We start from the raw sequence: 24,050 nt of genomic DNA on the forward strand, positions 1-24,050 counted from the left end.
GCCCCATGCGCAGGCAGATGTGAATCATTTTGGCCCCATTTATGTACCTGGTTTGTGCTTCAGTGATGCAGAGAGCATCAAGCCAAGCTGCTACACCAGGATGGATTCTGTTGTTTTAAAGTAAAGGATTTGTGTCAAATCCTCGTTGTATGAAAATCAGCACAGGGGTTCTGTCAGCTTCTGACAGCCTTTAGTTTGGGCTTTGTTTTGTAACAATGTCTTCTTGTTTCTTCAGCAAACAGCAGCGACAGTGACGAACTGTCTGCTGGTGAAAGTGTGTCCAAGTCTCAGTCAGCAAAATCGGTTTCTACTGGCATGAAATCTCACCAAACCAAATCACTCACAAGAACACAATCTCCAGGAAAATGTGGTAAAAATGGAGAGAAGGAGTCTGATCTCAAAGAACAGAATAATCGTTTGCCCAAAGTTTACAAATGGAGTTTTCAAATGTGTAAGTATTTTCTTGAAAACACACCTAGTGTCATCTTGTGGCACAGTGTAAAAAGGCTTTTTGAATGTTCTGTATTTTGGCTTTCTCATTTCCATTCTGAATTTGCTTAGGTTTGTGATAAATCCTCATTAAAAAAAAAAAAAGAGTGGTGGTTTGGTTTTTTTTTTCTTTTTTTGCAATTGCAGCACAGGGAACTGCCTTTGTCACACTCCTCCAGGACTGTTTTTAGATATGGCTCCTGAGCTGACTTGCTGTTCTCGTTGTCCTGTGCATACCTGTCATTCTGGCATGAACATTATCTGCTCTGTGTGCTTCTTCTGTTGCTATTTCCTTGCTGTTTTATTCCTCATTCCCTAGTTCTTGGTCAGACACGTAGGTGATTGATTTGTAACTTTTTCACCTTCCATTTTGCATTAGTGAACATGTTTACTATTTCTGATATTAAGAATTTGAACTGTGTTTGTTTCAGTCAAGCTACTGGTCTGGCTACAGGTGAGCAGAGCAAACTGCATTTGTCTATCTGAAAAACAAACAGATCAGTGGTTTATTAATTCTGACATATTAGTACAACTTACCAGTTGAATCTGGCTTTGCTGGGGTTTTTTTTTTATTTCCTCCCCAGCCCTGAATCTCAGCATTACTCTACTTTTAAAAGTACTTTTCCCCAGTAGTTCTTCACAAGTTACATTCTGGTGCTCTTCAGGAGTACATAATGTAAAAGGTCTTTATTGTCACTTACTGCCCTGTTGAGATTCATTGAACACTTTCCTGTTGCAACACATTTAAAGGGCTTTTGCTCCTTCCTTTCTTTCTACCTTGGCTACAACTCCACATGCGAAAGTTGCTTTGCTGAAGTTCGTCTCTGGAGTGCTGTTTGACACATTTCCTGCTGCTGCAGAGTCAGACACTCGTAATGTCTCTGAGCTTTCCTCATTTTCCCACAGCCTAATACAATTGTGGCTTCTGGTCCTTTGGTGCTGCCCTCATTACAGGTTGATACAATGCGTTTTGCACCCCACAGTAGTTTAAATGATTCTTAAATGCTTTTGAATTGAGTGTTAACAGTGTGGCTTCACTCTGGCTTCCCTGGACTGAACTGAGAGTTTCTCCTGCCTGTGCCACCCACTGCTGTGTGCCGTGCTGTGGAGAGCTCCCAGCTGGAAGCAGCCAGAGGGGTGGCTCCTGTACTGGCCGTGTCTGGCAGGGAGGTCCTGTGTGGTTATTCCTTATGGCACATATGCCAGGGAGTCCACCAGAACCACCCCACAGCTGTGCAGATTCCTACTGTAACCTGCTTATTTTGTAACAAGGCTGACCTTCCTGGTGTCAAGAGCCAAACTGAGCTCCAGCAAGGACTGAAAGCCACAGGCTCAAAGCTAGTTTTGGCCCTTAGGTTTTCATCAGTTGTCTTAATTTTTTTTTCCTTTTCCTCCTTATGGGGAAGGGAATGCATTTTTTTTTCCTCTCCCAGTTCCTTAAAAAGTCCCCAAAGAGTGTATGGTGGTATCTTGTAAAGAATAAAAAAAAAATGAACAAATTTGTCTTTGTTGTCTGCTATCTTGAAGCACATCACTAAGATTTGAGTATTTCCCACTTCACTGACACTCAGAAGTGTTTGGCAATGCTTCAATACAATAATTAACAGAGATTGTTTAACTTGCAGCTGACTTGGAAAACCTGACTAGTGCCGAACGCATAACAGTTCTCCAAGAAAAATTGCAAGAGATCAGGAAACATTACCTGTCCTTGAAATCTGAGGTGGCTTCCATTGACCGAAGAAGAAAGCGCTTAAAGAAAAAAGAGCGGGAAAGTGAGCACTGGAAACTAAATTCTACTTTTAGAGGGCTTAATTGCATGTTATATTAAGGTCCTGATAAGAATTGGATAATTTGTAGGGAGATGTGTGTCATTAGGAATGTGGTTTTGTTTGGGTTTTGGGAAATGCTATGTGCAGTTATTTTATGACCATTAGAAGGCGGGGATCAGATACCCAGGGGGGTAGAGCGTTACCAAGGTTTGCAATCTGTTTCATGCTCTTGAGGCACAACTACTTCATACAGGAAAAAATATACAGAAAATAAACACATCTAAGCAGAGAACAAAGGGTGTTAATAACTTCTAACTTTTCTTCAAGTTACAGATAAGTTTACTGTAGTATTGCTTGTGGGCCTAGTTAGTGCTTTCCCCTTAGGATAAGGGGTTTATTCCATGACTTTAAGGGAGACCAGTTAAATTTCTCATCTTTCAGAAGCTGCCGCACCTGTTGCTGTAAGGAATGTTCTAGTGTGCCTGCTTCTAGGAATGCTAAAAGGATCCTTTTCTATGAGAAATGCCACGTGTAGTAGGATTTTATGGCCCCAGCCATGACATGGGTCATGGTCATGGGTTATGGGTGGGAATTGCAGTTGCTGCTTGGTTGCCAGAGCAGGGCGAATGTGCAGATTCAGTGCTGGGACAAGGCCCTGTGCTGGTTCCCATGGGAAAGAAAAGGAACAGTTGACTGTGCTGGTGGGTCAGGGGCGAGCTCTGGCCTCCTTTGGCTGGGCCCTTATCTGGGTGGTCGATGACCCAGGGCTACAAGGGGTAATGGTGCTGCACTGCCTTGCACACGGCTGCATACTTCTGTCAGTGTTTCCTACGCAAACCAGGCAGTGGAGGCTTGTTTCTTTTCCATTGCTAGGCAGTAGTTACTGGAGTCAGTATGTGCCAGTGCTTGCTGCTGAACAGGAAAACATTTTTATTGCTTGATTTATGAATCTCTATAACCTGTATTTTCCTTTTCCTCTGCAGGTGCTGCTACTACATCATCTTCCTCCTCATCACCTTCCTCTAGTTCCATTACGGCTGCAGTTATGTTAACATTAGCAGAACCATCTATGTCAAGTTCATCACAGAATGGAATGTCAGTTGAGTGCAGGTGACAGCAGGACTTGCCAAAGCACTTTGCACTTAATGGCTGCTGAGGGCCACTCTTTTTTTTTTTCCTTTTTTTTTTTTTTTTTATACTGCACAGTGGCACAAAATTCAGACAAGCACTATTTTGTATTTAAAGTTGTTTCTTGACAAGCTAACTTTGCACTTAAGTGCACTTTTATGAAGAAAAAGTACAACAAACTGCTTTTCCTCAAGCAATAATTGTTTCCAACTTGTCTGGGAATTGTAAGTCTAGTGACTCGAAGGCCTTCCACTGTGGCAAATGGAGGCTGTTCACTGCCTGTAGAGACAGGACAATAAGTATATAGTCGTTGGGGTGATCTAAATCAATGTGGTAAGGCTTACTGTATTCCCTGGTATTTTGTTAAAGCTGGAACATTTGATATTTTTCCATTTATTTATGACAAATATTGAAAATATTTTCATTTGTACAAGCTAATTGTTTTTTAACTGCTAAGTCACCTTATAGTGGCTTTAATTGTATACGTCAAGCACATCTATTCAAAACCTGCAGTTAGTAGGATGTCTGACATCAGTCCTGATAACCAAATATGAGGATTCCTTTACAAAAAAAAAAAAAAAAAAGACTGACTAATGTTTACAGGTTTGAATTAGGCTTAAATAGGTTACTCTGGGTTTTAAGAACCCGTTAATTGGAATGAAACTACTGTACTTTGCCATTTTTCTATAAAACAGTATTTTTTTTTAATTTTGATAAAATACATTATGAAAAAGAAAGAAAATGGCTAACAAACTGTATTAAATCTTAATGTATAAAGATTGTATTCAGCCAGTTTAAAGTGTATATTTATTCATAATGGATTATAACAGGTATATTTTTGTGTTTTCTTGTAAATGTTTCTTTTCCCCTTAAAGCAACAAATATTTCATTTGTAATGCTTATTTTATTACGAGCTTCAAGGAGAGGACTTCAAGAGGGAGTAAGGTGTGAGGTTATAATTTCTGGTTGCTGATACCAACACTGCCACAAAAGGGTAGTTGTTTTTAAAATAACTAGCTAGCCGAGTGGTAGATGTTTAATTTTTTAAATGCCTTGTACAAATTCCAAAACCAACTTCAAAATGTTTTCACTTGTATTGATTTTATGTTGAATGGATCCCAAGCTCTCTCCTGTTAATTCTATACCTTTGTAAGACATTTGTATATTGCGGAAGTGTTCATTCAAGCTATTTAATACCTGGCACTGTTAATACACAGTACTTTATTGTACAGATTGTTTTACTGTTTTAATTGTAGTTCTGTGTACTTCTTTTGCCTGGGGAAGTAGGGGCTGGCATGTTTTTCTTTGTTTTCTGGCAATACAACATGTAAGAATTTGAAGCATTTTGTTTGTAGATGCTAGAGTGTCAGAATCCTTTTCATTTGACTTTTCTAAGAAAAGCATTTTCAGTCTTCGTAGTGTGCGCTTAAGGTTATAACTGATTTTATTGAAAATGGTTTCAAAGTATTCAGAATTGTACAGGACTGTAAAAATTTGTTGACAGACATTGAAGGAAAAGCTTATAGAAAAAAGCTATAAAATATATATTAGGTTCTGCAGAAAATGGAGAGTTATGTAATATATTGTACAAATGTAAGCAAAGGCCTCTGAAATAAAATGCCATAGTTTGTGAATCCCTGATTTTGTTTCTAACAGTTTAATTAAGCAACTGTAGTGTGTTCATGAAAATTATGTCAAGCTACAGAATCAGTTTAGCAAATGATCTTTGATGTGCTGTAATGGCCATGTAAAGGTAAGCTTGAGTAGGTGCATTTGCCTAATTTTTCTCTTAAGTGATTATTTCAAATCCATCCTCTTTTTCAGCAGAAGGCGAAAGCGTGGCCCATCATTAAGGCAGAGCCAGTTGAAACAAACTGCTGGCTGTAGTTCAGTTGACCAAAATACTGCTACACCTGCAAAGTGACAGATTACTGATGAGACTGACAGTAACAGACCATGATAAATAAGCTTTGGAAACATTGACTGTGTTAAGAATTATGGTGATCTGAGACTGACAGGTGATTTTAATATTTTCAGTGAAGCTACTCAGAGGATATTTTCATCTGTTTAAGTTTAGTGGAATCAGAGTCATAGTAGTTCAGTTCTGCTTTTAAGTCTCAGTAGGCATAAGGGGTATGGACGTAACTGGGAACTACATCTGGGCAAGCAAGATTCAAATTCAGCTCTTTACTCACTGCTAGGTTCTTGATCAGCTCTCAGTTTTACTGCCAGCCTTGTTTGCTTTGATGTGACAATTACTGACTCTGTGATCTGGGGAGGGGGGATTTGTTTACCTGTTTAAAACAGGGATCTTTAGTCACCTCTCTGCTCCCAAGTCAAGTTTTTACATAAATAGGATTTTTGCTTTTCCTTAATACAGAGATTATTTAATTTTCATCATATTTCTGATGCAGTTTAGTGGCTACTCAAACATTTGTCTGAATGTGTTACATTGCACCTCTTCTGTGAAGTGTGTCTGTAAATGGTGCGCTCCAGATTCATGGAACCACTTGTCTCCCAGTAACAAGTAGGAAGATATATTTGGCAAGCTGTTAGCCAGGCAGTTTTATCCCATGTTTCAGTGGGTCAAATCTGAGCTGCTTTCCAGGGTATGTACTGTACAGAGCTTTATACATGGGTGAGTTCCCTGCCTGGCACGTGCACTCTGCTTGCAGCTGAGGAAGTTCACCACTAGCAGTGCCTGCTGGGCTGTGCCCATACTCCTGAACACCTGCTTGGGCCATGATCCGAAAGATGAGGCAAGGCAAACAACCCCTGCTGTGTTGTCTGCACCTTGGATGAGTGACAGACTCGGGTTTGCCTGCCTCACAATTGATCGTGTTGGGAATAGCTGAGATGGGCATATGCCAGGGGAAAACGCACCTTACTTGAAGGGTCTGCAGTGCTCCCACCTCCCTTTATTTGCAGTCTCCACTGATACCTGTATATACTTATGACTGGGTAGTTGCCATCACGCTGTGGAATTTTCCTGTTGACACAGGGATTGAACTTGCTCTCAGGCAGAGTTCCTGGAGGCTGTACGCCTCTTGCAGAGTTTCAATGGCCATGGGTCTCTGAAATGGGCTGGATGATGGTTGAGCCTGTTCTGCCCCTCCTGTGTCACTAGAGCTGCTCTTCTGTGTGAAAGCAGATTGGAAAAGCCACTACAAGTCATGCAGCAGCCACCTGCCTCTTTTAAAGGATTTGTGTATTCCCTTGGGCTGACCCCATCCATGAGGGTCACTGCCTTTCCTGGCATGCAGCAGGCAAGGCAGGGGGGATACCTGGTGCATGCATGTGTCAAGACCAAGACTTTTCCTTTATTCAGTAGCTGGGTTACTTGTTTTGCCTTCAGTTGGATGCTGGTGCCAGCCCAGCTGCTTACAGTGGCAGCTCAAAAAGTGTATGAAATGTGTAACAAGACAGCCACAGCACTGCCAGGTTTGCTTCAGCTCCCCTTGGATCTGAGGGTCGTGGGCAATCAGTGAGACAGCACCATCACACGCTCATCACAGAATCAATTGTTGGAGAAGACCTCTGAGATCTAGTCCAATCTATGGCCAAACACCACCATGTCAACTAGACCATGGCACTAAGGGCCACGTCCAGTCTTTCCTTAAACCCCTCCAGGCATGGTAACTCCATCACCTCCCTGGAAGTCCATTCCAATATCTAATCATCCTTTCTGTGAAGAAATTCCTCCTCATACCCAACCTGAACCTCCCGTGGCACAGATTAAGAGTGTCCGTCCCGTCCGGATGTCGGACGTTTCCAGGGTCCCACTCCGCGCACGCGCAGCACGGTCCCGCGGTGGCCGGGAGCGGCTCCCAGCTGTGGCCGGGCGCGGGGCAGGGCTGCGGGGGGCGGTGAGGAGGGAGCGGGGCGGTCCCGGGAGCAGCGCCCGGCCCCGCGCGTCGGAAGTGACGCGGGCTGAGCCTGTTCCCGCCGCGCTCCGTGCCACCATGCGGGCCCGCCGGGGCGGCGCGGGGGCGCGGCACCCCCCGGCCAAGGAGGAGAAGGAGCAGGAGGAGCAGTACGTGGTGGGGCAGGTGTCGGGCAGCCTCGGGGCGGCCGCGGCTCCCGCTGCGCCCCTCGCTCGCCTCTTCCGCGCCGCCGCCCCGCCGGTGCTGGTGGCCGTGCCGGGGGTGAGTGAGCGGGTGCCGGGGCAGCTCTCCCGGCTGGCGGGGCGGGCGGGGGCTAGGGGTGTGTGAGCCCGGCAGGGCGCCAGCACCGCTTCCCGCAGCGGTGGGCTTCGGGCAGTGGCGCTCCAAATAAGTTGCAGTATGTGAAGTAACTGCGGGGCGTTCCTGGAATTTTGTCCTTCAAGTCTGTTTCTCTTACCATTTTTAGAAGGGAAATAAGAAAAGGAAGCGTGCAGAAGAAGGGGAGAAAGTGTCAGAAGACCAGAGCTCATCCGTCGTACAAGAACCTCCAGTAAAAGCGAAGAAGACCAGAAAAAAAGAACGTTCAGAAGCAGAGAAAAAACTGTCAGAGAGGTGAGTAGGTGACACCATTTTACGGTAAAATTAAGCCCCCCAGCATCTACATTACTTGTAATATGAATTTAGTGAAACAATTAAGTTCTCGTCTACTACTCATCTTCAACTTGGTGTTTAAGATTATTTTTAAGATTGTGCAAACTTCTGTAGTTTTCCCTTGAAGGAGAAAGTAGTGTAGCTTCTTGAAACAGTAGGTCCGTGAAGTGCAAATGCCCTGCTAGAGAGCCATCAGGTCCAGCAGTTGGAGATGAAAACACATGTATCTAGTTCTCTGGCACAGGGAGATGCTTTCTAGCTGTCCTTGGCTTTATCCAGCAGAGGTGGTTTCGGCAGGGTGCCAGGCACAGTGAGCAGTGTGTATCTGGGCCTCTGCAGTGACACAGAACCTCTCTGTGACCTCTTAAATACTTGAAGCAAGGTGCTTCAGAGCAGATTGGAAGCTGATCATGCTACAATGCAGTTTGGATAATAAAGTGAACTTGGTTGTAGCACAAGGCTAACACCTCATCCTGGCACTGGGCCCATGGGACCTGCTTGCTGGGTTTATGTCTGTAGCCTTCCAGAGACTCCTTCAGATCTGCTCGTTATTCATGCTGTTACGGCAGGTTTGGATAGAGAGAGATTTGTTAGTGCATGGCAGTATTCCAGAGGTTTGTTCTTGTCAGTCTCCTGCATACTGACAAGGATTTAGCCTGTTCTTAGGTCCAACATGCAAAGATGATTTTTTTTTCCTTTAGTTTTAAAGGCTATCAAATTATTTGATTTTGATGAATTTCTGTGTGATTCCTTGTAAATAGTGAATGCAGTGTCCTGGGAACAGCAAATAGTTTTTCATGTTACTGAATGGTCAGATACGTTTGTTTAATGCAGAATAAACAAAATAATGTTTGAAATTTTAAGTTGAACATAGTAATTTCAAATGTAAGTTAAAATATCTTGGAGGCTTCAGTTCTTTGACCCCAAAACACCTGTTTTTTTCCCATCAATTGTAAACTGCCTGTTTGTTTCTGGTCAGAGAGAATGCTTTGGAGCAGGCAGATGAGGAGGAGGATCAAAAATTGTTTCCAAACAAAGTGAAGCAAAAGAAAAAGGCTTCTCAAACCGTCACCAAAAGTGTTGTTAATTCAGCTACGGGTGCTACTGCAAAACAGCGGAAGAGAAAAAGGGTGGCTGATGAAACAGCGGACAGAAGAACGGTGTTTGTTGGAAACTTGCCTGTCACTTGTACTCTTCAGGTACACGGGTGGGTTCTGTCCACTGAAGGAATGAAAGGAGTTACAGCATTCCTCAGTTTGAGGGGCTGTTTCCAGCTGGGAAGCCATACACACTTGTGATTGGAACTGCTTTTGGGAAAGTAGGAAATAGTGCTTGTTCTCAGAAACCATTAGAGACAATCTCTGGTTTCTTGGAGTTGGGCTTCCTACAGCAGTAGATGCAGTGGTTCCTTCTTGAGTAGAACTGGTCAGTTTCTTGTCAATGAAAAAATGACCGAATAAATGAGAACTGCATTTACAAAGTTACTCTGCTACTAATTCTGTATGGAAACAGTGCTTCAGGTTGTTACATAAAACATGTTAAATTTGAACTTTCTTCCACAGTAGGAGGCACGACTTCAGTTTTGGCAATCTGTAGAAGAAGAAGCTGCCACAAAAACCACAGAAATAGTTATGAATTACTTGCATTTTTTTAGTAGCCCATTAAGAGACCTCCTATAAGTAAAACCGTGTAAGAACAGTATTTCTTATAAATACTGAAAAATAATTCTGATTACCAGGTTGAAAAGTGTACTGAATATTTGTAATATCATCTGTTTAGGTACTGAAATCTCTTTTTAAGAAGTATGGACAAATCCAATCCATTCGCTTCCGGTCTCTGGTATGTTATTTCCTTTAATGTTACGTACCAAAATTATTTGCTGATGTTAAGGGGCAGTAGTATTTGTAAGGCTTGTATCTTCACTAGTTCGGAAGTGGTTTGGGGTATGTGGGTTTTTCTATTAGAAGAAGCCTTGGAGATGTTACCCCAGGAGCACCACAGATGCCTTTTTCCTGTAGCAAGAGCTGATCCAGGATCAGAGCTATAAGTTCTCTGACAGAGGAATGCCTTTGTTATTGCTGTTTTGGCTGAGGCATTGCTCACCTATTTTTAAATCATAGTAGCAAAGACACGTTGATTGTAAATCATGGTACTCACTAAAGTAGTTGACAATAACCCTCTTGGGACTCGAGAAACAAGTCAGACAAAGTCAAGGCAAGCTCTTTAACTCTGAGGGTTTTTTAGACCATCTCTAGGTTCAGCCGCTTCCATCATTTGCTCACTGTACTGGCGATGTTGCTTTGGGTGGCACCTGCTTGAATTCTTCCTTGTCTTACAGAAAAACTTTTTGTTGTAAATTGACTCTAGGCCCATCTAACTCAAGCTTTTTTATCTTTAAGATTCCAGCAGAAGATACTGTATCCAAAAAGGTAGCAGCAATCAAGTAGGTTCCCCTTGTGAATTTTGTGTATTTTTCAAGGCCTGAACAATGTTTTACTGTTGGTTGTTATAAGTTTGTCTGTATTAAGTCTTTTTTATGTATTTTGTGTTTGTCTTTTGTCATTGCCTTTGTATTAAGGTATTAAGTTTTCTCGACAAGTAATAAAGAATTATGTGCCGTGTGTACTAGTAATTTGTTACCTGAGGTTGCATTTCTTATATTTTAGGAAGGAGGAAGATGCTAAAAGTATTTAATTTCTTTGGATATGTCTATGAGTTGAGGACGCTTTCTCAGGGGGCATATATGGGCTGTACCTTGCATGTACAGGGGTAGCTTGACCTGCAAGTGAATTGAAGTTGTTAGTGTGCACAGAACAAGCAGAGGCATAAATGTGTTCAGCAAGAAGTGCTTGTGCACTGCACAGCATCAGCAGGATTTAAGCAGTAACGTGTCCCTTTTGTGTTCCAGGCATAAGGTGCACCCAAATGCAAAGTTTGTCAATGCTTATGTTGTCTTTAAGGAAGAATGTGATGCCCAGAAGGCTCTGAAGGAGTAAGTCTCAGTTTTGTTTCTCATCCCCTGTTGAAGACGTAGATCAGGTAGATTTATAGCTAAATTTAAACAACCTCCCCTCTGTTGCTTGAATCAGAATAAAATGTTGGTTCAAACTTAAAAGTAACTTTGCTTTTGGAATACTGCTATGTGGTGACATTGTTGATTAAATAATGCTTTTGTTTCACTTTTTAAACTTTTTGCTTTTGACCACGAAAGGAACGGAACAGAAATTGCTAGTGGATTTCACATCAGAGTTGACACTGCATCTAAAACCAGTTCGGTAAGTAAGATGTGTGGCCAGAAATCCCCTTTTCTGCTTTGGTTGTGGGGGGTTTTGTTGTTTTTGTTTGGTTGTTTTGGTTTTTTTTCTGTAACAAATAACTTACTGTCCTGTTTCTCTTGTTTCCTTTAGCATGACAATAAACGATCTGTATTCTTGGGAAATCTTTCATATGGTAAGTCTAAAATGGATTGTTATGCATCATTAATTTGCATTTATGAGATAGTTGACATTAGGCTTTTTGTTACCTCATTTATTGGTATTAAGGTATTTAGGGTCACATGTTTAGGCAGATAAATACCTTTTGCTGGAGGTAATTTTTATTTGTTAATTGAAACACCTAAAGGGGCTGTAAGTTTCTGTCAAGTTCTGCACATTGATTGTAGGTAGCATTGCAAGCACTTTGAATTCTTGTTGTTACTTCATGTTTTTTAAATAAATATGGCTAAGTTGCATAGGCCATGGCTTTCTAAACTGCTCAAGGGTTACCAATACCTGTTTGTGAACCAATTCCAAGTGATGGACAGTGATGGCTTCTCCTTTTGGTGCATTCTGTGAGCCACAGGCTGAGTGACTCCGTCCAGGCAGGGCTAAAAGTTGGACTTGATAATCCTTGTGGGGCTGTTCCAACTCAGAATATTCTATGATTTGCTGTGCTCTGAAATTACTTCAGCAGGTTGGACCTTTGTCAGCACATCTAGGTCCCATTGCTGTAGTTAAACCCATACTGTTGAGTTCAGCCCCTCCCCTCAGCAGAGAGGTATTTTATCTACAGCAGGGGATTGTGTGAAGTATACCTATACAAAAAAGGAAAGTAACTTGTGTTTTTGTGATGGCACATCACACTTGTCTGCCTAGGCGTGAGATGGAGAAAGGCTCACAAATCCGGCCATTATCACAATAATTGCATAGCAGCTGTGGTTGGAAACTGTAAATCCCTTCTCCCCCATTCAGCTAAAATTCATGGCTCAGTCAACCAGCAGTTGAAGAACAGCCAGCTCAAGCTCATTATCATCAGCATTAATTCTTAGAAAGAAATTCTGGCATAAGGAGGAGCTTATGTATAGCAGGGATCTTAATTTCTACTCCGTTAACAACCATAAATGAAATGATTTCAAGAATTTATTTCAGTCTTTGCCTTTGTTCTTTGTGATTTATGTTGTACTCTTCAGAGCTGGAGAATTGGTAACTGTCAAAGTAAATAGCCCTTTATAAAGTCCGCATTGTCAGCTTGCTGGGATTTTTCTGAACTGCTGATATTTGTCTACCTATCCGTATTCATGTGATAATATATACTTAAATATATTTGTCTGTGTCCCTGAATTGGTAAATGTGGAATAACTGGATTTGTGCCAGGCTTTTAAAGCCATGTGTCTCCCTGAAGAGGCATCTGTTCCGTTGTGTTGCCTGCAGACATCCGCGATGACGCCGTGCGGGAACACTTCCATGTCTGTGGAGATGTTGTGGGAGTGCGAGTTGTGAGAGACAGGAGGACGGGCTTGGGAAAAGGCTTTGGCTACGTCCTCTTTGAGGTATGTGTGAACAGCCTGCTCCAGCACACCGGGAGTTCTTCAAAACCTGAATTGGGGCTACCTTTAGAGCATTTTTATTTTCTTTTCAGTAGTTTTTTGGGGTGTGTACATGTGTATGTATGATGTTACATGGTAGCATTGTTGTGTATGGTAAAAGCAGCTTGGAAGACCGGTTCTGTGGAAGCAGATACAAAACAAACTATTTCAGGTTTTGTACACGCTTGGGTGAAGGAAGTGAGTTTGAGGTAAAGACTTAAAGGAGGGACAGATGAGTTTGTTTGGTGTAATTCAATGTTCTTCCATTTCTTATGTGTCAAAATGTGAGTGGAATCCTCTCCTGCAGCTGGTTTGCTTACTGGTTCTCCACTTTTGATCCAGTACAACTTCTTTTCTCTCTCCCAGCCTCATTTTCCTTAGTTCATTTCCTGCAGCCCAGTGCCTTTTTTCCCAGTTTTTCCTTGTCTCTCTGCCTCAGACTTTGGTGTCTCATGAAAGCTGTTTCATAGTCTGTTTGCACGTGTCTGTGCCTCAGTGTGTGCGCTGTGCAGGGGTGCTGGTGTTCCTGAGCAGGGATGTTGTGTCATTCCCTAAATAGAGTGGTTTGAGTGCTCTTCATTGTAAAATCCTGCTTACCAATTTTAAATACAGGTAACTGTTCATTTGAAAGCAATCTGTTGGAGGTAATGCTTTTAAACTGGTTGTCTGGTTTTGTAGAATACAGATGCTGTACATCTTGCTCTGAAACTCAACAACTCAGTTCTGATGGGAAGAAAGATACGAGTGCAGCGTGTAGTGGACAAGAGGAAAGCACAGAAAAGTCCAGACCAATCTCATGCTCCCAAGGACAGAGCTGATAAGAAGAAAAAAGAAAAGAGCTGTTCTAATGATTCTTTTGTTGGTGAAAAAGCAACCCCATTAAAGAAGAGCACGAAACCAAAAAGACTAAAAACTATTCCTAGGAGTAAAGCTGGGAAAAATAAACAGTCCTTTGATAAAAATCAATCGGATAAAAATGCTAATTAGTGTTATGAAGATGGATATATATGAGAGCGTTGTGTCATAAATTTTGTTTGCTAATATAGCTGTTGTCATTCTTGGTGTTTGCTCTGGGGCATTTGGCTTTTCCCAGAAGGCAGCAGGAGGTGCTCCATGATTTTATTCCTATGTTCCAGGAATCCGTCTCTAGCCGAGGTCTTGCTGTAAAGATTATCTGTGAATTCTTTGTTTTGGAGTTGTGTAGGATTACCCACAATGATTATAGGAAAAAGTGACTCACCTGCAGAATGATGAAGTAGAAATCGTTACTTTGATTTGGGTGGGTTTTTTTGTTGTGCAGAGAAGGGCAGTGGAGCTGGTAAAGGGTCTGGAGCCCAAGTCTTATGGGGAGCGGCTGTGGGAGCTGGGGACTTTCAGCCTGGAGAAAAGGAAGCTCGGGGATGGCCTTATCGCTCTCTCCAGCTCCCTGACAGGACGGTGTAGCCAGGTGGGGGTCGGTCGCTTCTCCCAGGCAACAAATGACAGGATGACAGGACATAGCCTCAGGCTGTGCCAGGGGAGGTTTAGGTTGGACAGCAGGAGAAATTCATTCACAGAAAGGGTGATTAGACATCGCAACGGGCTGCCCAGGAGGCGGTGGAGTCACCGTCCCTGGAGGTGTTTAAGGAAAGACAGGACGTGGCACTGAGTGCTATGGTCTAGTTGCCATGGTGGTGTTCGGTCAGAGGCTGGACGCGACGATCCCAGAGCTCTTTCCCTGGGATCCCTGGGTTTCCCGTTCCCCCGGCCCCTCGCGGCGCTCCGCGGCCAAACGCCGCAGCGCACGCGACACCCGCTCGGCCGCGCGCCTCCGCCCGCGCATGCGCCCCGCCCTCCGCGCAGGCACCGCGGGAGGCGCCCGCTGCCGCCGCCGGCTGATGACGTGAGCGGAAGCGAGGAGGGGTCCTTTCCCTGTGCCCGCTCGCCCCAAGGTGCCTGCGGAGCTCGGCGCGGGCCGCGCGGCGGGAGCGGCGCGGGGGCGGCGGCAGCGCCATGATGGTGGGCAGGACCAGCGCCATCGCCGCGGGGCTCTGCGGGGCGCTCTTCATCGGATACTGTATCTACTTCGACCGCAAGAGGCGGAGCGACCCCAATTTCAAGAACCGGCTGCGGGAGCGTGAGTGTCCCGGGACGCCCCCTCCCCTTTCCTCCCGTCCCTTCCCGCCGCCACGCGCTTCCCTCAGCGATCCCCCCGTTTCTCTCTCCCTCCCTCACCCGCCCGGCCGGGGCGCGGGAAGGCGGCACGCGGTGTCGCCGCAGAGCCGGGCCCGGCCAGGACCCCCCCCCGCGCCCTCTGCCCCGGGCCCCGGCGGCCCCTGCGGCTTTGTGGCCTCTCGCCGTCCCTTCGCCGAAACCAGGGGCCGGGTCACGGAGTCACAAAACCGTCAAAATTGGAAGATACCTTCGAGTCCCGCCCAGTCATCCGCCCAGCACTACCACTGCAACCCCTGCAGCACTAACCAGCATCGTCCAGCGCCAGATACGCCTCTTGAACACCCCCAGGGATGGTGACTCCTCCACCTCCCTGGGCAGCCTATTCCAATGCCTGACCACCCTAACAGTGAAAAAGATTTTTTTCTAATGTCTAATCTGAATCTCCCTTGTCTCAGCTTAAGGCCATTTTTTCTCTGGTCCTCTTCACTGCAGGCACGGTAGAAGAGACCGATCCCCACCTCACTACAACCTCCTTTCAGGTAGTTCTAGACAGGGTCATCCCATCGGAAAGCGTTTGCTGTAGGTGTTGGGTAACCTGTGGTTTTCGTCAGTGCTTGGCTCAAATTTGCCTCCCCCCTGCCTTTTTGTTTTTTTTTTCCAATCTTGCTGTCCTACAGGCTGAGCAGTGCTATTATAGCCACTACATTTACGTGGTGACACTTTTTTTTTTGTCTTTCTTTTTTTTTTTATGTTGTTGTTTTTTTGTTTGTTTTTTTTTTGTTTTTTTTTTTTTTTGTTTTTAGAAGACGAGCAGGTAAAGCAGTGTGATTTCTTAGAGTGCAGTTGTTGCACTGCAGAGTGCAGCAGAGGAGGCTGGGGTCGGTGGGAGCTCTCAGATATTTCATCGGCTGCATTCTAAACCCTCCTGGCAGCCCTGCCATTGGCTTCCAGGATAAGAATGAATGCCAGAGAAAACTGTTGATTAATCCAAGATGTAGAGCTCTTCTCCCATGGCTCTTCATTATTTCACGTCTTCAACATTTATTTAAACGTTTTAATAATCAGGGACGGTTTTTAATGCGATTGTAGGCATGAGTACTGAAGGAACACAAATGAATCGTGAGAAATAAGGTGATACTTTCTATACTGAGTTATTTCTGTCAGGGTAATATGTATATTATTCCTTTGGTAACTAATCTGAAGATAAGAAGTTATCATTAAGGTAAATTTTCCTGGCAAGTAAACATGATGTGATCAGCAGTTTCATGGATGGAAAATCAATAACTAGATGGGTTGAAAATGAGTATTTACCTGATAACATTAAAATGTAGTGTAAAAGCTTTGGTTCTGCCTTCATGGGTTGAATTTGAGTGGCCAGTGCTGTGGCTTAGCAGCACGTTAATTCCGCTTTCCAAAAGCTCCTCCACAGCAAGTTACATCTGTCAAATATTTCGCCTTCAGGCCCTCGCTCCTGTGTGTAGGATTTTGGGCACATATGTCTTGTGCATCTTCCAAGTCCTTTTTTTTACCTGCAGTGCAAGTCATAATTTGGGAAATTTTAGCACAGTTAACTGGTATGTGCTTGTCTTGCACAAGCAAACTTGATTTTGGCAACATAATCAGCCATAGGTTTTTTTTTAATGATGCCACATATGTAGTAGGAGAAACACCGAATTACATAAGGTTTTTGCAGAAGCACCAAAAATTATTTTTGCATTCCAGGTTTCCGTAATCTGAGCCTCTATCCAGTCATGTTCTGAATAAACCTTAGAGTTGCTCTGATTAAGATTTGACATCATCTTTGAAGTGGAAAACGAATCCATTTAGATTTGATAGGAGGGGGCAGGTGTCATTTGAGGGACTTCACTGTAGGACTTACAGTTCTTGCATGTGATGTGCTGGTCTGCATTTAAGGCTTTAGTTCATTTGGTTGGGTTTTTTTTTTTTTGGTAGTGTAACAGATTATTTTGTATGGACACTTCAGCAGTGGTGCCAGGGATCTGGGTATTACAGCATTTTTACTGTTGGGTAGACAGGAAGGCATGGGTTGTAAAATACTTGACCAGGAAAGGTTCAGTGCAGCAGCCAGCTGCAGTTCTTTGTGTAAAGATGCTCCACGTGTTGTGCAATAGTGGGGGTACAGGATGGAAAGCTTGTGGAAACCACCATCACAGCGCATCTTTTCCATTAACCTTCTTAGGATAAGATCCTTTTTCAGCCTCTGTGCTGCAGTGTCACCAGAATATGGGAAGGACAGGAGATCTAACACGTCAGTGGATTGCCTGTTGAATTTGGTCAAGCATGTGCTGACAAAATGAAGAACCAGTTGGTGTTTTTGCCCTTCCAGTTCCACTGCACGTTTCTGTATGCTGTGTTAGGGCCAAAGTTTACATTGCAAAGGCCTGTCATAAAAATGAGGTGGCCAGATTTAGGTTTCTGGGAAAAAAATCTGATTTCCTGGAAGTTTCTGGAAGGCTTATAGAACTAGTGGGCTTTGATTTTCCAGATGTTTTAATCTTATTTAGCAGGTTTTGTGGGTGAATTTTTAGCTGCTGAGCTTCCCCAGCTGTATTTTATGATTAAAATACTTCAGGTATGTTTGCTATTTGCCTTCTTGAATGAATAAAATAGAAGTGTTCTGCTTTAAAGTTTAGACACAGATGTCTTTGTTCAGAGACAGCCAGAATTTCTGACCATGCTGAATTTTGCTCAAGAGCATCTTCTGCCTGGACCAGCTGAGTGAGAGGAGGGCAGTAGGCAGACTTCACTGATGGGAACTGAAAATGCAAATGGCTTTTTGGTCCTTCTGCTCTTTCATGGGACTGGGTGGGAAGCTGCTGGGGCTACTCAGGGGCTTTTGTAACCCATGCCAGCAGGACAGGTCATCCATTGGTTCTCTTTTGAAACTTGTACCCTTGTACAGGAGCTGTGCCTGGAGGACCTGCAGTGTGAGAGCTGCAGTTTAGCTTTGTGTTTTGGATGCATGCACTGCATTTCTGTGGTAATAAAGACTCATTCTATGAAAGATTGCCTTTCTCTTTTCAAAATGTGATTATTTCTTTAGAAAAGAGGGAAGTGTTTCCCTTTTGTGGAGGTCCCTGAGGGAAAACAAACTTGGGGTTTTTTTTAGGTGTGGGGTGGGTTTGTTTGTTTGTTTGTTTTTTGAGTTTTTTTACCCTTCAAAGCCATTGCTTTTTGCTTGTCATGTTACAAATGTAACTTTTGGCTGTTACTGCAAAGATACTTTGAAACTAGTGTTTCTTCCCAAGAAGAAGAATTCATAAATATCCTTTAGAGTTGGGTTTTGTAATTGTTTTCGCTAGTGAACTTTTAAAGAGTCCGTAAAAAAGTATTAAGAAGAGAAAGAAAAGTTCTATAGTAGTCAGACTTGAAAGATTTGGTAGATAATTTTTCAGTTTTAAAATCTTGGTGGTTCTTCATATTCCTTCACAATTTTCAGCTTAAAGTACATGATTTCAAATCTGTGTGATCAGTGGTCAAAAGCTTTCACTAGTTCCAGTTACCAGCATGTCTTTTGTTTTGTTCTTTATTTCAGGATGCTTAACCTGGTGAGTGATACCTTTTATTATATTTTAGAAGGTGTCATAGTCATGCCAAGAAAACTCAATTTTCTCCTGAAAATGACGTACAAATGTTAAGCTGTTATTCTTTGTATTTCTCTTTTGTGCTTTTGCTGAATGCACTACAGTTGCAATGTGGCTTGTTTTAATAGTAAAACATTTCAAATACTAAATGAAAAAAACTTTAATCTTTAGGATTTTATCTATTATCAAAACTTGTTTGCATAGTAGTGCAGTTTAAAGTTTTGTGCAAATCAATGCTTCTGAAAAGTTGGAGTGAGCTAACTGAAGGACTGACTTTGAAGAGAAATTCTTTAATACTGAACCCACGAAAATGATAAAATTATAGAATACTACAGTTCTATCCAGCACGTTTTTCCATATATAGTGTAAAATAACATACACAGGTCAATGAGTTGTGGAAATCTAGCTGCTAAGTGTTATTAAAGTTTTGTATTAAGGTAAAAGGGTGTTCCATCTCGTTAGAATGGGAAGCCCCTTGGTATAAAGAACACAGTCTTGTCCGGAAATGCCACATGTTAGGTTATCAGTATACTAGGGAATAGTATTCCTGAATGTCTTCATCATGTGGACAACTGAAAGTTTTTAATTACCATGTAAAAGTGCTAGTCACATTTGGAAGTATTTCCAGCTTGTAAAATTGTATCAAAAGAAAAATCAGGGCTGGGTGACAGTTTTTCTTTGTCAATATAAGAGTTTTCTGAGCAGGCACTGAGGACAGAGAGTGAAAGGACAGTTTAACCATAGGCTGTATTCAAAGGTTTTATTGATGTAACTATTTCATTTGATGAATTGAAGACTTGCTAAAATGATTATTCTAAGGAAATTGCCAGTGTTAGTATAATTATTCTTTCTTGTATGAAGAGCTGCTACTATAAAAATATCTTTATCCCTGCCTACCTGCATTAAAAGCAACTTTAATTTTAATTACACTAGTTTTGCTGGAGTGGTACAGCTTCATGTAGCAGACCAACTTTTTGCCTTTAGGTTAGGTAGTTAAATCTGTAAATGTTTGTTCCATCTGTAAATGTTTGCTTTCCTCAGGTTTCAGAAATGTATGCTTTAGTACTGCTCTTGCTGGGGGATGATGAGATACTGCCACTTACTAACTAGTTCCCATGTCTTTGCTATAAAGCAGCTGAGAAAGTGCACTGTGTGGGTATCTGCTCTGGCCTGCCAAAGTTCCCCTTCCTTGATGGTGCACCATACAGTTCAAAACTAGATAGCCTTGACTTGTAGACAATTCTTCTGTGGCTTATTGTTAGAAATCATGTAGATAACTCCTCTGTTACTCTAATTCTCGTTGTGTGCCTGCAGTGCACGAGGTGTGCTGTGCTGCTGGTGTGCTGCCCTGCACAGCTGGTGTTTGCTGTAGCCATCAGGAGAAGAATTGCCATTTTGAGTTGGTGCTACTGCCAGCCCTCATTAGACCCTTAAATGATGCTCTGTTGCACTGAGTGGGTTTCAGTCTTGTGCTCAATTTTCAATGTTTGCAATACATTATCAGTTTCTTCTTTTGAAAGGAACTTTGATTTTTTTCATGGTTTTAGACTATAATCTGAAGGGCTTTTTAATTGCAAATTGAAAATAAAAGATGTTTTTATTCTTACAGGAAGGAAGAAACAGAAGCTTGCCAAAGAGAGAGCAGGGCTTTCCAAGGTAATACTGTGTTCAGTAATGTAGTGCCATTTTGAAAGATGTTTCATTTGTATTACTTGTAAGATTTACTTAAGGATTTGTTTTGATTCCAGGATTACAAATATGCAGTCTTTAGGTTTTTTTAATGCTCACAGATAACTGTATGGTTGTTCCTTTTTTGTGTCAGATAGAGGAGTTATATTAGTACAGCATTCACTGTGTGATTCGATGGTGTTTGCCTTTTTGTAATATGAACAAGGACTTCTCAGACTTAAAATCATTGATAGGACGCACTTATAAGTGAACTTAATATGTTGTTTTGCCATAAGTATTTGATTTCCCTTTCATTATCATCAATGAATCCAGAAAGAAAAGATGAGCTTTCTCTTCAAAAAATTGCAATAAATACAGTTGTTATAAACATAATACACCTTAGACTTTATATTTGCTCCTAAATCATGTACTTAATAAACTGAGTAGAGGTATTTCAGGCTCTGTCTCTACAGATTTGTGATGCAGTGTTATGAGACCTGAGTCTGATTTTCAAAAACATTCTGTGTACGTTTAACTTAGTGGTGACACTTGTTTTTTTGCCAGTGTCAGTGTAACAATAGGGTTGTGTGCATGTTTAATTTCAGTTGAGAATGTTTTCTGCCAACTTTTTATTAGCTGGTGTTTAAGGGCTGGTTTAACTTTTACTGTGTGTGTTATAGTTGCCTGATCTAAAAGATGCTGAAGCAGTTCAGAAGTTTTTCCTTGAGGAGATTCAACTTGGAGAGGAATTACTAGCTCAAGGTAATGGCATTTTTTTTCCCAAAGAGTAAGTTGTAAAATAAGTTTTCTCTGCCTTTGCTAGAAGATTATTTTTATACATTAAAAAATTTTGGGGACTCAAATTCACCAAAGAAAATCTGCATATTTCTTTTTAACCTTGTGTGTTCAGGAGGTCCATCAAGGGAGGAGAAGAGCTAAGTAGATTGATTCACCATCATTTAATCCAGTCTTGGTGGATGTCTTATGTGAATGTGTTACAGTGTGGAAGATGGTTGATTTCAAAGCATTATAATTTGTCATACAGGTGAATATGAAAAAGGTGTTGATCACTTGACCAATGCCATTGCTGTGTGTGGGCAGCCACAGCAGCTACTACAAGTTCTACAGCAGACTCTTCCACCACCAGTGTTTCAAATGCTTCTAACTAAGCTCCCTACAATAAGCCAGGTATGTGAAACATTCCCTGATGGTTTGGAAATAACTCAGATACTTACTTTAACCACTACATCAGTGTTGAGTATTGGGTTTTGTAAGCTGTTGGTTTTTTAATATGTTCAGTTAGATTAAAAGCAGCTCTTTTTTCACCTGAGATGTTAAAAAGTGAGTATGAAAATCATCATGTAGCATTAATAGCAACCAGGATAAATCAGAAATACAAAACTTCTCTTGTGTGTAGGGTATGCTAAGCTCTTGAAGTAGAGGCATCTGACCACAGCTGATACTAGAAGTGGATCCACTGTTTCCCAAATACAAGTTGGGGGGATTGGAAAAGCAGTAACTTTATTGCACTGGGTCTTGAGTTTTTTTTTTTTTTAATTTACATGTCTATGAGTGTATGTAAGCGCTATGAAAGTTCATCAAAAGGAATCTGTTGCTTTTGCTACCCCGTTGCTTCTGGGGACAGCTATAGACACAAGATGTTAACTAGCACCAGAACCCATGACAATTTTGGAAGCTTGGGAGTTTCCCTGATGATAAAAGTGTTAGTAGCTCTATGTATAAAATGCTCTCCTGTTTTAGTCTGAGTACTGAGCAGGTAATGTTGTTAATATGCTGGCAGGTGAGTCTGTTGTAAAATAAATAATATGTTCTATGTTCTTGGAAGTACAAGGGAACTCCCTAACAGTGTTAGCTGACATAAAGCAGAGAGTCAGTGCTGGGTATCAGCTGGCTCTTCTTACAGCTCAGGCCTGGTTACGTTTCAGGTTAAGTCCATATAGTCAGTGGTAACACTGGAAAGTGTCAGGTACACGAGATGGAAGAGTCAGGGAAATGACTGAACAAAAATGTTTCCTAAGAGAACAGTGCCAAAAACCACACAGAGGTCATCACCTGAGGTTGACAGGATATTGTTTATCTGATGTTGGCTTTGTTAGGTATGCACTGTATGTAATTTCTGTGGAACTGACTTCAAAAACCTAAGGCAAATAGATTACCATTTTTAACTTTAATCAGTTTGTTCAGTAATTACGCTGCCTAATGTTCAGTGTAAAATTACATTGCTTGATAATCAGTTGCCTACTGTCAATTTTATGTAATTGTGAATGAGTTTTTCTCCTTCTTACAGAGAATTGTAAGTGCACAATGCTTGGCTGAAGATGATGTTGAATGAGGTCACACCACAACGGGGGGAAAAAAAGTTTTCTTACCCCAGAAGATGAGCATCAGTAGGGGGATAAAGGGGCAAACAGTAGTTAATGGACTGTGTACCACATCGGGTTCTACCAGAGTTAAAATTAACTTTGTGTAGGTGGGATTCGCAGGATTTTATTTATTATCCCAGTGAAAAGTGTATTTTGATAAGAATTCATTTTATAAATACACTGTGTTGAGTTATCAAAGTATCACTAACTTCATTATTATTAAAATACGCAGTTGTAATGTTGTACATATACAGACATAAAACTACGACCTATTGAAAACCCAGTGCTCATTTTTGAAAAAACGAAGTTATGGCAATAAAGATTTATCTGCACTTGTGTGTCCCTATAGTACTACTTTAAAATCCAGAATATTTGGGTGTCAGAGCAAATGATCTAAAAATGACAACATTAAAATTTATTTTTAATGTTATGGCTGGTCTTCCAATGCTTTTAATTGTTTAAAACCTTGTGTAATTTCCTGAGAAAATAAATATATGATCATTTAAACAGTAACAGATCACCTTAGAAAGAGATGCAAATCGCAATGGTGATAGATAGCTGGCTGCAGAAAGAATGACAAATCCATTTCTGTCAGGAACAAAAACATGTTAAGTGATCAAGTCAAAATTACTGGCAAACTTGAAAGCTCTATTAATACAGGTGTCTGAAACAAAGCTGTTTGGAATAAAACCTGGGCAGATTTTAAGAGCACAAAGGTTGGGGTTTTTTTGAAAGCTTGGAACTTATTTTGCAAGATAGACAGTTGACATTTCAGTCTGTAGTCTTCAAGACCATAGGAAATGGTTATTAACAGTCTTTTTAAGGCATTTGCCTTAGGAAAAAAATTGCACTGGTAAGACAATTATATTCCTGGGCTAAATAGCAAAAGCTAATGGAATTAGATGTTGTAAAATTTCAGTATGGTGTGGTAAATTTTCCTTTGCCAATGAAAAGGAAACAAATAATATACAGCAGGCTCAGGTGAGTAGGAGAAGTGTACTTACGAAAGCAAGTTTTTCAAAGGATCTTCTAAATGTCAAAACAGATTGGCTTCTGTTATTCTCTGGGTGTGTACTATCAGCACTCAGGTGGCAGAAGAAACAATTAAAAATGTAGCTTTATCTTTTTGGCACAGCGACTGATTTTTAACTTGAGAATGCTTCAAGGTGTGTTTTTCAGACCAGCTGACAGTTTGTACTAATGATGCTGCTAGATTAATAGTGAGGTACTAGGTGGCATAATCTAGTAGAAGTGAGGTACTTTGAGAGCACTCTAGCCAACTCTGTCTCATTTCAGCCTTGTGTAAGTTTCTTCAAAGGCAGATTCTCCTCAGTGGTTCAGGAATTGCCTTACGCAGGATTTTTGAGAGGTTAAGTGGATAGTCGATGGTGACCTAGCAGTCAATACCTGAGTTTGGGAGTAGAAGGGGCTGTTACTGAGTCAGTCTGCTGAGATGGTTTGTAATGGAAGAGGTA

The 24,050-nt window shown here is 41.8% G+C and overlaps 3 protein-coding genes and 1 non-coding gene across 7 annotated transcripts in view; all 4 read left to right on the plus strand.

Moving 5' to 3' along the window:
* ARID4B (AT-rich interaction domain 4B) overlaps positions 1 to 5,027 on the plus strand; it is an 89,253-nt gene extending 84,226 nt beyond the window's left edge. For all 4 annotated transcript variants that reach the window (XM_032102274.1, XM_032102270.1, XM_032102273.1 and 1 more), the window contains 3 exons: positions 236 to 451; positions 2,115 to 2,261; positions 3,242 to 5,027. In XM_032102274.1, coding sequence (XP_031958165.1) covers positions 236 to 451; positions 2,115 to 2,261; positions 3,242 to 3,372 — 494 coding nt within the window. In that variant the 3' untranslated portion in view covers positions 3,373 to 5,027. The remainder of the gene's footprint in view (positions 1 to 235; positions 452 to 2,114; positions 2,262 to 3,241) is intronic.
* Positions 5,028 to 7,301: 2,274 nt separating this feature from the next.
* Positions 7,302 to 13,809, plus strand: RBM34 (RNA binding motif protein 34). The gene is made up of 10 exons (XM_032102284.1): positions 7,302 to 7,531; positions 7,737 to 7,882; positions 8,901 to 9,120; positions 9,701 to 9,760; positions 10,321 to 10,364; positions 10,830 to 10,913; positions 11,133 to 11,196; positions 11,329 to 11,371; positions 12,610 to 12,728; positions 13,443 to 13,809. The coding sequence occupies exons 1-10, from the start codon at positions 7,349 to 7,351 to the stop codon at positions 13,749 to 13,751; spliced, it is 1,272 nt and encodes a 423-aa protein (XP_031958175.1). The 5' UTR covers positions 7,302 to 7,348; the 3' UTR covers positions 13,752 to 13,809.
* Positions 13,810 to 14,669: 860 nt separating this feature from the next.
* Positions 14,670 to 23,696, plus strand: TOMM20 (translocase of outer mitochondrial membrane 20). The gene is made up of 5 exons (XM_032102285.1): positions 14,670 to 14,880; positions 20,133 to 20,179; positions 20,872 to 20,953; positions 21,237 to 21,379; positions 22,500 to 23,696. Exons 1-5 carry the CDS (start codon positions 14,757 to 14,759, stop codon positions 22,542 to 22,544), a joined length of 441 nt encoding a protein of 146 aa, XP_031958176.1. The 5' UTR covers positions 14,670 to 14,756; the 3' UTR covers positions 22,545 to 23,696.
* Positions 15,827 to 15,961, plus strand: LOC116442323. Its single transcript, XR_004239514.1, has one exon. It is a non-coding gene; the product is annotated as a small nucleolar RNA SNORA14 (small nucleolar RNA).
* Positions 23,697 to 24,050: the final 354 nt, after the last annotated feature.

Source organism: Corvus moneduloides, chromosome 3, assembly GCF_009650955.1.
Source record: "Corvus moneduloides isolate bCorMon1 chromosome 3, bCorMon1.pri, whole genome shotgun sequence".
Taxonomy (NCBI): Eukaryota; Metazoa; Chordata; class Aves; order Passeriformes; family Corvidae; genus Corvus; species Corvus moneduloides.

Bases quoted from the DNA above. Each gene is read 5' to 3' on its own strand.
- RBM34 (XM_032102284.1), top strand. From the start codon at position 7,349: ATGCGGGCCCGCCGGGGCGGCGCGGGGGCGCGGCACCCCCCGGCCAAG. The intron at 9,121-9,700 runs GTACACGGGTGG...TCATCTGTTTAG, and splicing joins CTGTCACTTGTACTCTTCAG to GTACTGAAATCTCTTTTTAA. The intron at 11,197-11,328 runs GTAAGTAAGATG...TGTTTCCTTTAG, and splicing joins CTGCATCTAAAACCAGTTCG to CATGACAATAAACGATCTGT.
- TOMM20 (XM_032102285.1), top strand. From the start codon at position 14,757: ATGATGGTGGGCAGGACCAGCGCCATCGCCGCGGGGCTCTGCGGGGCG. The intron at 20,180-20,871 runs GTAATACTGTGT...TGTGTGTTATAG, and splicing joins AGAGAGCAGGGCTTTCCAAG to TTGCCTGATCTAAAAGATGC. The intron at 20,954-21,236 runs GTAATGGCATTT...TTTGTCATACAG, and splicing joins AGAGGAATTACTAGCTCAAG to GTGAATATGAAAAAGGTGTT.